Here is a 14779-nt window from a genome sequence, read left to right as displayed (position 1 = left end):
AAGGAAATAAGATGTGAAAGCCTGATCGAGATTACGTTTATCATGCACCGCACGCAAGCCAAACTCGGTGGCTGGGTCACATCAAAGCTCGTTCATTAACGTATAGGCACTCGGCGGCTATTAACGAGAAACCATAGAAACACTCTCTAAGGTGTTATACGGTATTGTGCTTTGATACCATCATGTATTAATGACTGTGTTTTTTGCTGTTGTGGCTGATAGCTTCTTGTCATCATTGCGGACAATAATAAAGAAACACGCTCGGGCTGGCAAGTAGCACAAATCACAACCCTACTTCGTCCTCCTCCCAGAATGATCTGGGCGCCGAAGTTTCACGAAACCTGTTCACCGCCAATGCAGCTCTGCTGCTCAGATCGAAGCATGCTGAAAACATCATTCTGAGCGATCCATCACCAAACTCGCCGAGCCTCTGCTCTACCGTCTTGAGGGTGTTCTCTATCCTCTCAGCATCGGCCTCGATCTGGTCATGCAGCTCGTGCTTGGAGATGGCCAAGTTGTTTGCTGCGAGGATGATGACTGCAGCTTGGCAAGTGCAACTTGCGCTCCTTTCTCACATTAGTCTGTAGTCATGGGCTGTAGCATTTGAAGTACCGGACCTACCATCGTAACGCAGAATCATGAACCTCAATAAGATCCAATAATGCCAGAAATGACCTCGCGGCTTCCACCAGGGTTGGCCAATATGGTGGTAGTAACGAAGGGCCTGCCTCCGAGTCATCTATGTCATCTCGTTCAAGACCATCACTAAAGTCTGTCAAGCGTTGCACCCACATCATGTTGGGGGCATGAACCCGGTGAGCTGAGAAAAGACACTGATAATAGGCAATGTGCAGTGAGATGCAATGCCTTCGTGGGACACGTTCCAGCAGAGCAGCTTTTCCAAATGTGAAGTGGTCAGGGATCTTGCTGTACCACTCTTCAAGCATTCGATGCAGACGGTCAGTGGCCCCCCGCCTTCGGCCTGCAAAGAACCTCGAGGCTTGAACAGAATGAACGAGTTCGTATACCTTGCCTTGTGTGTGAGCCAATTGGATTCGAAGCTGGAGAAAGTTGATGCCAAGTCCCTCGTTGCCTGCGAATAGATATCCGGCCGTATCGTTCGAATCTGTACATCCGTCGACATCAACATCAATGTCATGATCCTGCAACAGGTATGGTTCAGTAGTATGCGCCGAGATATCCCGATCAATTATGTAGGCAATCCAGAATAGGCGATCCCTCTCTGCGGAATTGCGAGGATTTATGTCGCTCTTCCGATGAAGCCTTAGTCGATGGACTAGCTTCACAGCGGTCGCGGTCAAGACACAGGTAGGGTGAGGATGGGCGGTGCCCCGGAAAAGGAAGACCAAACCCAGGAGAACCTGCAATCCTTTCAGATCTTGATGACGATACACGAGACTTTCGATGGTGGACTGGGCGTTACTCAGGCAGGTGGAAGCCATACTATCCCTATCGCCTCTGGAGATGGTGTCTTCAGATGCGGCATATCGCAGAGACAAAGCGATGACCACATTTATTGCGGACCATGATGCTTGGTCTCGTTGATTTGGACGCTGGTACCACTCTTGGAACATTTCCATGAAGCTTTCTTGGCTAAACAAGGGCAACGCCTGGTTGAAACCTTTGAAGTAGTCCGAGATGAGTGGCTCGATTTCATGCCGAGGAGGAAGAGGGAAATCTTCAACCTCGTGCGAGTCAAAGCCTTGCAAAGCGTTGTTATGGTCGGGGCTGACGACAGCGATGATTGACGGCGAGGGAGAGTATTCATTCAATGCATCTGCCATATGCTGCCCACCGGTACCTGACTCTGGGGTTGAAGCAGTCCGCCATAGATGGGCTTCGATCGCTCGTAGACGGTCTTCGATGTTCATGAAACGGTCATCATTCGCAGCACTTTAAATATCAGCCATGTCGATTCAACCGTTGAAGAGCTTTAACGAATTAAAATCGTACCTATCCTGCCTGCTAGATCTGGGCTGAGTCTTCCCCACAGGCAGACCTGGTGTCCATACACAGGCAACGTTGCGCATAGAGCATCCAGAGCATTTAGGTTTCTTTGCATCACATCGCATCTTTCTGCGACAGCAAAAGTCGCAGGCCTGAGGTCGCTGTTAGAGCGTAATGAAGCTACCAGCCGCGGCGGGTGGGGAAGTTCACCTTTCTGCGCCCAAGGCCCCTCCGTTGTCTGGCGTTCTCCATGACAGCAGCGGGGATCCTGGCGTTCCGCTTAGGAAGACTGTGAGCGCGTTGTTGAGGGTGCTGATTAATGAAAGAATTGTCCGTAGGAATTGGCCAAAGCCTGCGGAGTAGGCATTGGGATTAATGTCTTCTTTAATAAGCGGCACGTAGTTTTGTTGCTGACGGAGTTCATCGGACTCCGCGGACTTTGGACTGAGTAATGGAACAGCGGTGGGTAAGTCTTGGATCTTCATCCTTGCACGTCGTTGGTCCACATGTACGGACCAAATCTCCGGCCCAAGTCTTGCTAACATGGAAGATTTTGATTGTATCACGGTTGAATATTACTATCGACGGATGAGTTTCGTCCGATCGGAATCCGGTCGACGACATGACAAAAGTTGGATACATTTTAAGCAGATCGTGCCAGTATAAATACGATTTCATTTGGAGAACCAGAATACAAACCATTTCTAGACAAGAGCAATTGGATCGACAAGATGATTGCACTCGGACTCCAGCCACTTCTTGCTAGCCAGTTCGCAGCCCTTGTTGTTGCAAACCACGTCCACTCCACGCATGGCTTGAACTTTGACGCCGAATTCGGCAACAAGCCTCAGCCATTCACCATCCATGTCGACCAGACATTTATCAACGAAACGAAGGCGAAGGCAGAGAAGACGCGCCTCGTAGTCGACATGGACCAACCCGACTACATCGACGGAGTCCCTTCACATGCCGTGGGCAACTGGTCTCGATATTGGGCAAAAGAATACGATTGGGGAAGGGTAGAAAGGTCTCTCAACAAGAACTTTCAGCATTTCACAACGACGGTCAGAGCTGGGGAGAACTACACGCATCCCATCCCACTTCACTTCGTCCATCACAAATCTGACCGAATCGATGCGATCCCCCTCCTTTTCCTCCACGGCTGGCCAGGTACCTTTCATGAAGTGGCTGGCATTATCGATTTGCTCACCAATCCCCCAAACGACACTCTTCCGGCGTTTCATGTGGTGGCGCCAGACTTGCCAGGGTTCGGCTTTTCACCTGCGCCCAGTCACCCGGGATTGGGTTCCCGGGAGATGGGCCAAGCATTCAACGGCTTGATGGCTCAGCTTGGATACACCAAGTATGTCGGCCAGGGAGGAGACTTTGGAAGTCATATTCTGAGGACCATGTCGCCTGACTTTCCCGAGTCATTGGTCTCGATCCTCTCCAACCTTTTCAACGTGTCGCCAAACTCCACAGATCTGGAACGTTTTGCCAATAACCAGACCACCCCAGAGGAGACGGCCCTTATCAGCATGTTGACAAACCCAAGCTTTTCTTGGACCGCAGCATACTGGGATATTGAGAAATCTGTCCCGCTCCAGGTCGCCATCAGCCTTACTGACAGTCCTGTGGCTTGGCTTGCTTGGCAGTACATAGGCATGCGGATGCTGACTCCAGGTTATGAGTGGGAAACAGAAGAGCTGATTACATGGTCTATGTTGAACTATATCCAAGGACCCTATGGTGGATTTAGGCTTTACAAGGAAGCTGACCGCGTATGGACCCCAACCCGTCTGTCATCATGCTTTAATTGCTAATCATGCTCCACGCAATAGGAAGGAATATTGGATGGCGTATTCCCCTACGTTAAGCAGCCTGTTGGTGTCGTCAAGTATTATGGCGACGCAGGATACAATGTGGTGCGTGGTTTCATCGTTCCCTCGTGCTTAAGATGTAACTAGCTAACATGAATCTGTGCCTAGCCTCTGGAGTGGGCTCAACGCCAAGGGAACATCACTTTCTTTCGCAAGAAGACAGCGGACATCCTTGGAGGGCATTTCCCTGCTTTCGTCAACCCTCGGGGTCTGGTTGAGGACTGCTGGGCCTTTTGGGGAGACAAAGAGGCTTCTGGAACGCACATTTTCTACTGATACCAAACACCCACAAACACCGCTCGAGATTCGAGGATGGTTGGTCCTTGGCATGTCCCATGTAATCTCAAATGTACATAGATCTCCTTCATTAGCTGCACCTCACTTTTCACTGCCTGTTGGCGAGAAAATGGGCCCAGTCGATTGTGGCTTTTTTTAGCTGCTAAAATACTTTTTCTAAAAGCTTAAATCAGCCAAGCCTTCTTCTAGAATGAGAGGTGACATTCTTGTCGGCTCAATGGGGTCATGGAGTGTGGTTACATCTCGAAAGGACAGGGCTAAATTCTTACCTTTCTTTATTTACGGGGCCAAGAGGGTTCCTACAATACATTGGGAATAGCTTGGACCAGAATCCTGGCTTGGAATCTGCAAGAAAGAAACTCAAAAATGGTTAAAAAGCGCGTATGAAAACGCAGAAAAGGTCCGTGGGACTCTTATTTTGACGTCTTCACCGTTACCCTGAACCAAGTCAAGGCAGACAGCCGAAATTAGCAGCAAATCATCATCAAAGTCCCTTCCAAGCCCCATTCCTTGGCCCCCAATGGCCCCCATTAGCTCGGACTCAAGCATGGCCCCGTTAAAACATTATTGGTCTGCTCGGACTAATCCCTGCATGTCCCACTTTCGGCACTTGGATTCAAACTCTCCTTGGTTTCCGATTGTCATAAGTAGGTTTGCTCATCGCATCGTGACTTCAATCCTCGCTGAGACCGATGCCTATTGTATCAAGCCTTACCAGCCCTACAGCCCTACAGCCTTATCTGTCTCGCGTAGAGAGCTTGTTTATGGAAACTGACACACCCATTTCGTGACCGGACTACTTGGATCCTCTGTCTGTAGACGTTAGACTTTCGACGTCTCGCGCCGTCATGGCCAGAAAGGGTAGTCCGAAAGTCAGAACGGGATGTATTACCTGCAAGTGAGTTTGGTGTGCGCCTAAAAGTGAGAATGTGTGACAGACATCCCTGAATCTGACAAATGATAAATAGAGCCCGCAAAGTCAAGTGCGACGAGGCTAAGCCTGAATGCAATCGTTGTGTGTCAACGGGCCGTAAGTGTGATGGCTATCTACCACAGAAACAAGACAAGCAGCGGCTATGGCCGAAGAACCAACAGCTCTTGGCAAACCCTACTCGCACATTCCCGGGAATTGAGACCCGAAACGAAGGTAGAGCGTTGCAATACTTCTGTGACGTTGCTGGGCCGTTCTTATCGGGGCCTGCAGACCGATACTTTTGGACGCATCTAGTCATGCAGTTCGCCAACTTCGAACCTGCAGTACGCCACTCGATTGTCGCCATTAGCTCCCTTTACGAGCAGCTCCCATCTGGCTCACCTCAAGGTACCGGGGCCCAGGATCAGCGGTTAATACTCACCCACTACAACGCCGCCATACATGAGCTGAAGACGATGACTGCCCCAGAGAAGCAACCATTGGTTCTCCTTGTCTGCATCCTCTTTATCTGTATCGAATTCTTGCAATCAAATGATGAAGCGGCCCTCAAACACTGCAAACACGGCATCACCATGCTCGCGCAGTGCGGCGTTGGATACGAGTGGACACGACAATTCCTCGGGCCGATTTTTCGACGACTGAGTCTGTTTCCTTTCTTCTTTGGCAGAGAGCACTCTCATTATCCGAGTCTCCATGCCCTATCTGGTTCCGTGCCGAAAAGTTTTCAGTCATTTACCGACGCGCGATCTATGATGGACGAACTCTTTACTCGGTCGGTTCGTATTATGCGCCTGGGTGATGACTACCGAGTCGGACAATTGAGACATCACCCATTTCCCGACAGCTTGTACGACGAAGGGATAGCCGTGAACTTCCTTCTGGATACTTGGGACACACTTTTCACCACCCTTTTATCTACTGATTCAGGGTGCAACACTGCAATCGCTGAGCGACCGAGTGTAATAGCGCAACAGTCCTTGCTCATTCAGTTTGATGTATGCCGAATCATGGCCGATATGGCTGTGGAGAGGGAGGAGGGACCCTATGACCGTCATTTAGAGAGATTCAAGAGTCTGGCTGAGCGCCTCGAGAGTCTGGCGTCGAGCGTACCAATAGTGGTCAAGGGTGGAGATGCCCGCTCTGTAAAGTTCACGTTCGACATGGGATTCATGCCCATCATGAGTTTCTGCACCCTCAAGTGTCGGGATCTCAAGACTCGGCTGCGATTCTGGCGCCTTATGCCAACCCTCGCCTGTGCACGCGAGAGTCTGTGGAACCTGAACCTGATGACAGGGTTGGCCCGACGCGTGATCGAGATAGAGCACAATATCCGGGTTCATGATGATGGCCAGCACACAATTCCTGACACTTCAGAGCCCCTGACCGAGCGTATGAGGATACGACACTTGTGGGCGGATTCGATGCCGACATGCCGGGTTATACACGGGCAGACTATCGTTGGCAGGATTGCGGGATTCTTTCTATTAGACGAAGATGGTAACATCCACTGTCAGACGGAATTCTTTGATGACATGGATTACAACAATGGTTAAGTAACCAGGTCGACTTTCAAACACAACATGCATTCCCGAACAGAGAGCAGCGATTATTCTCATTGGCAGTAACCTATATTGAATCATGGTTCTTCTACATAACTTTTTACCGTGGCATTTATTTGGCATTATTGTTCGACAACCTGGCGCAATAGCCGGTGTATATATAATGTGGCTATCGACGACTTATGGAAAAGTCCCATTGACATTGTGGGCCGTAAATGTAGTCTTGGATCAGCCCCATCGTAGCCCATAGTTATATCATGATCGGTTAACAATAAGAGGGAAGTGGTCTGCTCGGAGAATAGAGTTTAGCCCCAGTTGGGCGTCAGGTGTTGCCAACGGATATGCAATTAAGCCAGTTCTACGTCATGTCACGTCAAGGTGCACAAGACCGCAACTCTTGCTTTCACACCGTACATCACATCGGCTGAACCATGGCTTCTCAATCCTTCGAGGACATCCCGTCCGTGATATCTTCATCTATTCATTCGCACTACGAGTCCATCAAGGCTCTCAATTACGAGGTTGATGTCCCTTCAATATCCTTGACTGACCGTCAGCTCATACGTACAGATCCACTCCAACCCGGAGCTCGCCTATCACGAGCATGGAGCTCACTCAACCTTCACCTCGTTCCTCACCTCCCCCCCTTTTGCTGAACTGGGAATTATCGTTACTCCCCATGCGTACGGTCTAGAAACCTCCTTCTCTGCCGACTTTGGTTCCGGTGGCCGTCTTGTTGTATTCAACGCTGAGTATGATGCTCTCCCCGGAATAGGCCATGCTTGCGGGCATAACCTCATCGCCTCCTCCGCTCTCACTGCTTTCATCGGTGCTGTCCATGCACTCAAAGCCTCTGGGAAGCCAGGGCGGGTGCGTCTTCTGGGAACCCCTGCAGAAGAAGGAGGTGGCGGAAAGATTCCGCTTATCGAGGCTGGAGCATACAATGATGCGGCGGCATGCTTGATGACGCACCCTGGGCCCCAGTACCTTCTTAGCGGGAACGTCACGGGAGTTGCTGCAGCAAAAATGCTGGCGAACGTGAAATGGCGAGTCAGTTTCCAGGGAAAGACAGCACATGCATCAATGGAGCCGTGGAATGGAGTCAACGCTCTCGACGCCGTGTGCCTCTCCTATAATGCCGTTTCTATGCTTCGTCAACAGATCCGACCGCATGAGAGGATTCATGGAGTCTTCAACGAAGCAGGAGATCGACCAAGCGTCATCCCCGGCACGACAAGCGTTTCATACTACGGTACATACGCCAAGGAATCTTGACAAGAGATATTGCTGACATTGAGTAGTCCGTAGCGATACACTCGCAGCGACAGAGCGGCTTTGGGCACGTGTAAAGGCCTGCTTTGATGGTGCTGCATTAGCAACAGGCTGCACCGTCTCATACGAGCCCATCAATACGTACGCCGACCTTCGATCTTCGCTCCCACTTTGTAAAGCCTTCATTCAGGCTATGGATACAGCCGCTGCTGGCAACACACCCTGGCTCGATTCTGGTGCTAGAAAAGTTGAAACCATTTCTCTCTTTGAACCGTCAGACTTCATCGGAGGTTCCACTGACATGGGCAATGTCACCTACGTGTGCCCAGGTATCCACGTCGCCTTTGGCATTGACACGGCCCATGGCCAAGGAAACCATACCAGCGGTTTTGCCGACGCGGCAGCACTGGAAAAGTCTTTTAGTAGAGCGGTAGGATGGGGGCAAGGTATGGCTATTGTGGGATGGCGTGTACTTAACGAGGACGCGTTTGCCGAAGAGGTGAGAAGGGAGTGGGAAGATGACATAAAGAGGGCTAGCCAGTGAGCTACGAACAACTATAAAGCGCAGATATCTCAGCTCAATCCTCATAATCATGAATACTCGCTGGCGGGTGATGGATATTCCTTGATCGCAACTCTAATTACAGGAACTACGGTGAAGGTGCTGATCTAAGGCCCAGACAGCTTTAGTTCACAACTGTCGCTTATCCAGGTTCTCGCCTATACTCCTCAAGTAACAGTTCTCGGTACCTCTGAAGGCTCGCCCCCATAACATTTATAAACCGCCATTGAGTGTTACTTTTGAAGAAGTGTGCCCAAATCTTGAGTACAGCCAGACCCAAGCCCCGTGGATCTAACTGCACATCAACTTCCTCCTCTTCAAAGTCCACAACCGAAAAGGCTTCTTCTACAATGCATCGCACCCAGTGAAGCATGCGATCTTCGCTTGCTGGGGAAATATGTCAGCCATTCACTCATGGACTTACAATAAGCCTAGTAACACGTACCATTTAGGGAGACAGCATTCACCGAACGCTGTAGAGATGCCAACCACTTGCTCAGCAGAACAGCGCACTCTAGGGCTGAGAGAGAATGACGAACGCTCCAGAAAAAGGCTTGGCTCCGAGCTACACGATCAACTCCGAGTCTCACGGGGATGCTCAGCGCATGAGCAGCATACAACAGAGCCGATATGACACCATCGCTCCTCTCCACGTCGGGGCATTTCATCAAAGCCTGGGCGATTTGCTCAGGATCTCGGGTTTCAAGTAGACGATGAGGACCGATATTGAGATAGATGCGGACATAAGCGAGGCCTAGTAGGGAGCTCGATGTGAAGGGGATCGGCCCGTTTTCGTTGTTTGGGTCGAGGCTGGACTCGGGAGCCTGCTGCCAGCTGGTAGTCCAGGAGCGAAGGGCACGACTAAAGGAGTAGCACGTGTTAGTGACTGGCTAACGGATGCGTATGAGATACTCTTAGATAAGGGAATATGAAGCGAAAAATAGGGAATTCCGGTCGAGGTGCGGAAACTTACTCGAGCTTGTCCACTTCGTCGGGCGGAAGAGACGCAGACTGATCCATGATGGGCAATGACAAGTCACGGACAACGTATATCCTCTGTAATAAGCCGTGGAGCAATATATAGTTTCCTATCGGCGTGGGGGTGGGATTGAGTTCGCATTCGCTGTTACGGAGCAGAAGCGAGAGTGTTTCCTGGAATGAAAGCTGCTGCTTCTTGACCTCGCTATGAGCTGCCTGCCAAGCCGCCGCCGTGGGAGCTAACCATTCTTTGGTATGACACGGTAGCCGCAGGTGTATCTCATTGGTTCGAAGAGGTGGATATACGTTGTATGCAATGCTGTGAGTATGAGTGAAGGTGAAAGCTATGAACTTTGACCTTCGGACAGATTCCTGATGCACCCATGCGAGCCATCTTGCTTGTAGCGGAATTTGATCCGAACCGCTGTTCACATGTTGTTCCTCCTCCTCTTCTAACCCGAGGTCCCGAAGAACCTGAATTAGTAAACCTTGGAGGGAGAATGCTTCTTGGATGAGGGATTGCTTCATCTCCCAGGTCGCATAGCCCATGATGTTAATTAGGGCGCGAACGGTATCAATGGGCTCCCATTTGCCACATATAAACCGTTCATGTTCCGAATTACCATCTGGTCGCTTTCTCGGGGTCCTTCCTTGCATGCACAAGAGACTGGCCGTCTTTGGACCGAACTGATGAGCTTCCTGCAAAAGTCGCTCAAAAGTTACGGCTTTGGCTGCATGGAATAGGCGTTCTGCGATCCGGTGCTCAAAACAATACTGTGCCCCAATTGTCGCAATGGACAAGACAAGTTCGAGCGGGCTGTCTAAGACGGACCAGGTCTGCACATGCATAAAGACCATATGAGAATGGAAGCCATCAATGTAGCTGGTAATATATCGAGCTAAAGCGTGGCGTGAAGGCAGTCGGAAGTCAGGATCCAAGACATCTCGGAAGTTGTCTAATGAGTGGCTCAAGCGAGCTCGTTGTTCATCGGTGACCTTGAGCACAGAAGGGGCCGCTCCATGAGCTCGGGAATCTATAACCGGCAAATTGCAAGTTAGCATCCGCTCTACTAACTGAGGGAGCTTGAGGCTGGAACCTACCTTGATCGAAATGTGTATCCGGGGCTCTGTCACCTGCAGGCACTGAAGGCAACCAAGAGTTGAAGGGGGTGCCGAGACGAGCTCCACGAGCGGGGGGATTGCCCTTGGGGGCTTCACCTGACGTCGTTTCATGTGCATCAGGCCCATGGAAGTAAGGACTCCATTCTGCTGGTAGACCTATACCGTCAAGAAACCCGGCGAATTCCCAGAACTGATCGAAGTTGTAATCCAGAGTCTGACCTGTTCCGAGTAAATAGGAGTGCTGCAAGCCCGTCTGGGGAATCGGTTGCCTACATTGGTCAAAAGTCTCCTGTGTAACCATCAGGTCCTGCTGAGCATCAGGGTCCAGGTAGGCCTGTGGATCAGCCGGGAGCTGCTGTTGTTCTGCCCATGATGAGGCATTGTCCAACTCAAGCGACGAGTCAGTGGTAGCCGTTACCACATCCGGCGTCGGACTTGGTCGGGGGTTCTGGGCTTCACCGGTATGCAGCGAAATGCGTTGATGTCTCGTGAGCAGGTCTCGACGAGCAAATGCAGCCCCACAAGTGCATACGAATGGCTTCTCTTTGGTATCTACAGTGTCATACGTCAGACAGCAATGACGTGTGAGGGGGAGGAGACTGACGAGTACGGACGTGACGACCCAAATGCTCAGAGCGTTTGAAGACCCTTGTGCAATGGGGGCAGATGTGAGGATCACCCCGACGTCGACGACGAGGTCGAATGGCGCCGTCCCCGTGGGTCGTCATAATGGGGATGTTGGAGGCGTTTGGTGGAAAAAGAGGGAGAGTTGGAGAGCAGCAGTTGGAGGCTTTCTCAGTGTTGGTTTGTTAGTGGGTACGCTAGGCCTTATCGACAAGGGGGGCGAAACCTTGGGGCCATGTTGGGGCCATTACTAACTGCTCCAAAGATAACGAGTCATGAGATGGATTGGATTGGCAGTATACAAGTCAGAGCGATTACTTGAGAGGTGAGGGGACTGATCCGATCGTCGCCGAATCGTCTCTACCAGTCAAAGCTCACAATGTCTTCAACAATTCTCAAGTTGCCAGGCGTAGCGCTCATCACTGGTGCTGGAGGGACTGGTAAGTTCCTAGACGGCATGTTCATGTGGCCAGTCGCTTACTGTGTGTTTTTTCCTCAGGAATTGGAGCTGCAGTAGCAAGAGCTTTTGCTCGGTCAGGATGCACACGTTTTGCCATTACAGACCTAAACAAAGACACCCTGGCTCAAACTCGAGGTCAAATCCTCAGCATCAACCCAGATGCAGACGTTCTCGCTGAACCTGGAGATATCTCTGAAAAATCGCACGTCGAGTCGCTCATTACCCAGGCTGTGAAACGCTTTGAACGACTGGACTATGCCGTCAACTGTGCCGGCATTCTCGGTTCGGCGGTACGGTCGACTGAAATGGACACGGCAGCCTTTGATAAGATTACAAACGTGAATTATCGGGGGACCTGGTTGTCGTCCAGAGCAGCCTTGAGAGTCATGTTGCAACAGAAACCCTTGCAAGAGCACCCCGAACAAAGGGGAGCAGTTGTCAACATTGCCAGCCAGCTCGGCATTGTAGCACGTCCTGAAGCCGGTAAGTTCCTTCAAATTTGCCTCTAAGACTTATTGCTAATTGGTGTAGCTGCATATTGCGCTTCCAAGGCGGCCATCATACACATGACCCGCTCGGATGCGATTGACTACTCCAAGGACAACATTCGCATCAACTGCGTATGCCCTGGGGTTATTGAATCGCCCATGACCACGGGCACAAAGGAAGTAATAGAGAGGCTACGCCCGGCAATAGAAATTGCGCCGATGCGAAGAATGGGGAGGCCGGATGAAGTTGCAAATGCTGTCATGTTTTTGTGTTCTAGTCAGGCGTCCTTCATACAAGGGCATGCCTTGGTCGTTGACGGGGGATATACCATAAACTAGGTATAAAGATACAAATTGCACATCAAGTTTTTCGACACCGCTTCGGCTGTGGCGTTTCTACAATGACTAGCTCAGTGATGATTTAGGCGCAGGCAGCCTAGACACAGAAACGTGGAGAGTAGTCATGACCTCTTTTAAAGTCACTATCGAGATTAAGGAGAAGAGTAGCCATGTTAAGTTTGTTGTTAAGATACCAGCCAACATTTAGTTTATTACCATCTATCCGCCTACTTTTCTAATCTTGTTCATGATTCGACAGCAAGAGCATTCTTACTCGTCACACTCGCTCCATTCACCTTTACCCAAGCGTCCATCTTCAACGTCTCACCCATGTTTCCCTTTTCAGCTGCTGAACGCGGCGCCCTCCAGTCAAATACCTTCTCCCATGCGTTTCCCACCTTCAGGATCTTCTTCTCCTGCCACAATCCACCAACAATCTGCAGCCCTACAGGAAGTTGTACTGTGGGATCTTCCGTAGCCGGTGCGAATCCGACAGGGATTGACATGGCTGGATGGCCTGTGACGTTGAAAACAGCCGTATTGGATGTAAGTCCTATACTTGGCTCAAAGCACTCTCGGGGTGTTCCCTTTGAATCCCCGTGCTTGGGAGCCACATATGGGGTAGTAGGCATAACCACCACGTCAAAGTCCTGAAAGACTTTCTCGTAATCGTCGCTTATCTTGCGGCTCAAGTTCAAAGTCTTGCCATACAAGCCCGGAAAGCGGTCTGCAAGGTAAAGACCATTGATGACGGTATTCTTTGTTGAGGGAAATAACTTGGCAAAGTTCTCGGAGGTCCAAGGAAGACGAGCATGTTCAAACTCGGTGAGGTAAAGTCCCCTTCGTCCGTGTGCCTGGCCGATAATGTTCATAGCGCCGGCGATGCGTTGTTGGATAGTCCATATCGAAGGGCCTTCGAGATGTGAGGGGATCGACACTTCTTGAACAGTAGCGCCGAGCTTTTCGAACTTTTTCACCGCCGACATGACGACATCTCGTACACTTGACTGTACGATGGGCTGGTCGAAGCCCTCTCGAAGGACGCCAATCTTGACACCGGAAAGACTTGGTTCCGGGCTCAAAGAATTAGCATAACCATGGGAGCCATGTGCGCCAGCGCCCAGGGCTCGATCATCGATTCCGTCATAACCGGCCATGGCATCGAGGAAGATGGCAGCATCAAGAACAGATCGTGTCAAGGGACCCGCGTGGTCGTCGATTGCATCACCACTGGTAATTCCTGTCCACGGGACGAGGCCGTGTGTAGGCTTTAGTCCGACGCCTACGATGAGGTTAGTCAATACGAGAGTTTTGCAAACGTAAATGGAAAGAACATCAACTTACATCCACAAAGTGCTGAGGGAACACGGATGCTTCCACCCTGGTCAGACCCAATCGCGCAGTCAACGCGACCTGATGATACCAGCGCTGCACCTCCTGATGTGCTTCCACCAGCCGAGTAACCTCGACTATGCGGATTCTCGACGATTCCTTGAGCACTTGTGAAGGAGGATGTCGAGTTACAGAAATTTTCGCACACGCTAGTGCCGACAATATCCGCTCCCTGGTCCAACACCCTTGTGACAACAGTGGCATCTGTTTTGGGTGTCCATGCAGGGAAAGCATCGCTTCCAAAGAATTGCGGTACACCCGCTACAGCGATGCAGTCTTTTAGGCAGACCGTCTTACCTTTGAGGGTGCCGGCGCCATCAGGTTTGCCTTGGATGAGAAACTTGTGCGCCCATTCGCTACCAAACTCTTGCTCCTCAGGAGTTGCTCGGTGAAGGTTCAGACGAGGGTATAGTTTCTCATCTGGAACAGGCTGATAGTCAGGAAGAGCAGAGATATGCTCAGCACAGTCATGAACTGCGGCAAGGAGCAGGTCAAAGTCAGCTGAGTCTTTGGCGTCTATGCCCACTCCAAGACGCTTCTGAAGAAGCTTTTCGGCATCGCCCTTCTTGACCGGATTATCCCTAGGAGTTGTCTGTTAGTTGTGAATGGCTAGAGATAAGATTGGCAAATGGATCATACGGCGAAACATCCTTAAAGAAGACAGACATGATGAATCACGCCTTTCTCTATCTCAAGAGCCAAGATACCGTCGGACGAGTGGCGTCACTTTGGGATTCAGTTATCTTGTGTGCCAACAGAACTAAAACGCTCTTTCGCTCCCAGCTTTTCAAGGATGATAGAAACTACCAGCGTTATCAGTTGCCTAGGTTATTGTTCCTAATTGACCCCAAGGGCCTGGAGGTTGGGGTCATGTCTAAGATGGGGGTCGGGGACCAGTCATCAT

At 50.7% G+C, this 14779-nt stretch overlaps 7 protein-coding genes across 7 annotated transcripts; 4 read left to right on the top strand and 3 right to left on the bottom strand.

The window, feature by feature from the left end:
• Nucleotides 1-283: 283 nt before the first annotated feature.
• Nucleotides 284-2220, bottom strand: NCS54_00193800 (Fungal-trans domain-containing protein; the record flags this gene model as incomplete). The annotated part of the gene is made up of 4 exons (XM_053147550.1): nt 284-566; nt 622-1914; nt 1975-2120; nt 2179-2220. 4 exons carry the CDS (start codon nt 2218-2220, stop codon nt 284-286), a joined length of 1764 nt encoding a protein of 587 aa, XP_053003525.1.
• Nucleotides 2221-2699: 479 nt separating this feature from the next.
• Nucleotides 2700-4124, top strand: NCS54_00193700 (EHN domain-containing protein; the record flags this gene model as incomplete). Its single annotated transcript, XM_053147549.1, has 3 exons — nt 2700-3749; nt 3810-3893; nt 3957-4124. The coding sequence occupies 3 exons, from the start codon at nt 2700-2702 to the stop codon at nt 4122-4124; spliced, it is 1302 nt and encodes a 433-aa protein (XP_053003524.1).
• An 869-nt stretch (nt 4125-4993) lies between these two features.
• NCS54_00193600 (Zn(2)-C6 fungal-type domain-containing protein) lies at nt 4994-6632 on the top strand (the record flags this gene model as incomplete). Its single annotated transcript, XM_053147548.1, has 2 exons — nt 4994-5043; nt 5114-6632. The coding sequence occupies 2 exons, from the start codon at nt 4994-4996 to the stop codon at nt 6630-6632; spliced, it is 1569 nt and encodes a 522-aa protein (XP_053003523.1).
• A 437-nt stretch (nt 6633-7069) lies between these two features.
• NCS54_00193500 (Peptidase M20 domain-containing protein 2) lies at nt 7070-8454 on the top strand (the record flags this gene model as incomplete). The annotated part of the gene is made up of 3 exons (XM_053147547.1): nt 7070-7159; nt 7209-7890; nt 7940-8454. 3 exons carry the CDS (start codon nt 7070-7072, stop codon nt 8452-8454), a joined length of 1287 nt encoding a protein of 428 aa, XP_053003522.1.
• A 160-nt stretch (nt 8455-8614) lies between these two features.
• On the bottom strand, nt 8615-11327 carry NCS54_00193400 (Hypothetical protein; the record flags this gene model as incomplete). Its single annotated transcript, XM_053147546.1, has 6 exons — nt 11177-11327; nt 10846-11124; nt 10552-10791; nt 9446-10484; nt 8918-9333; nt 8615-8859 (listed from the first exon to the last, which is right to left on the bottom strand). The coding sequence occupies exons 1-6, from the start codon at nt 11298-11300 to the stop codon at nt 8615-8617; spliced, it is 2343 nt and encodes a 780-aa protein (XP_053003521.1). The 5' UTR covers nt 11301-11327.
• A 242-nt stretch (nt 11328-11569) lies between these two features.
• NCS54_00193300 (Hypothetical protein) lies at nt 11570-12483 on the top strand (the record flags this gene model as incomplete). Its single annotated transcript, XM_053147545.1, has 3 exons — nt 11570-11636; nt 11696-12139; nt 12188-12483. The coding sequence occupies exons 1-3, from the start codon at nt 11576-11578 to the stop codon at nt 12481-12483; spliced, it is 801 nt and encodes a 266-aa protein (XP_053003520.1). The 5' UTR covers nt 11570-11575.
• Nucleotides 12484-12728: 245 nt separating this feature from the next.
• On the bottom strand, nt 12729-14543 carry NCS54_00193200 (Amidase domain-containing protein; the record flags this gene model as incomplete). Its single annotated transcript, XM_053147544.1, has 3 exons — nt 12729-13765; nt 13828-14456; nt 14515-14543. The coding sequence occupies 3 exons, from the start codon at nt 14541-14543 to the stop codon at nt 12729-12731; spliced, it is 1695 nt and encodes a 564-aa protein (XP_053003519.1).
• Nucleotides 14544-14779: the final 236 nt, after the last annotated feature.

The sequence above is a fragment of the Fusarium falciforme genome, chromosome 1 (assembly GCF_026873545.1).
Source record: "Fusarium falciforme chromosome 1, complete sequence".
NCBI lineage: Eukaryota > Fungi > Ascomycota > Sordariomycetes > Hypocreales > Nectriaceae > Fusarium > Fusarium falciforme.
Note: the sequence above shows the minus strand (reverse complement) of the source record. Positions and strands in the feature narration are given on the sequence as shown.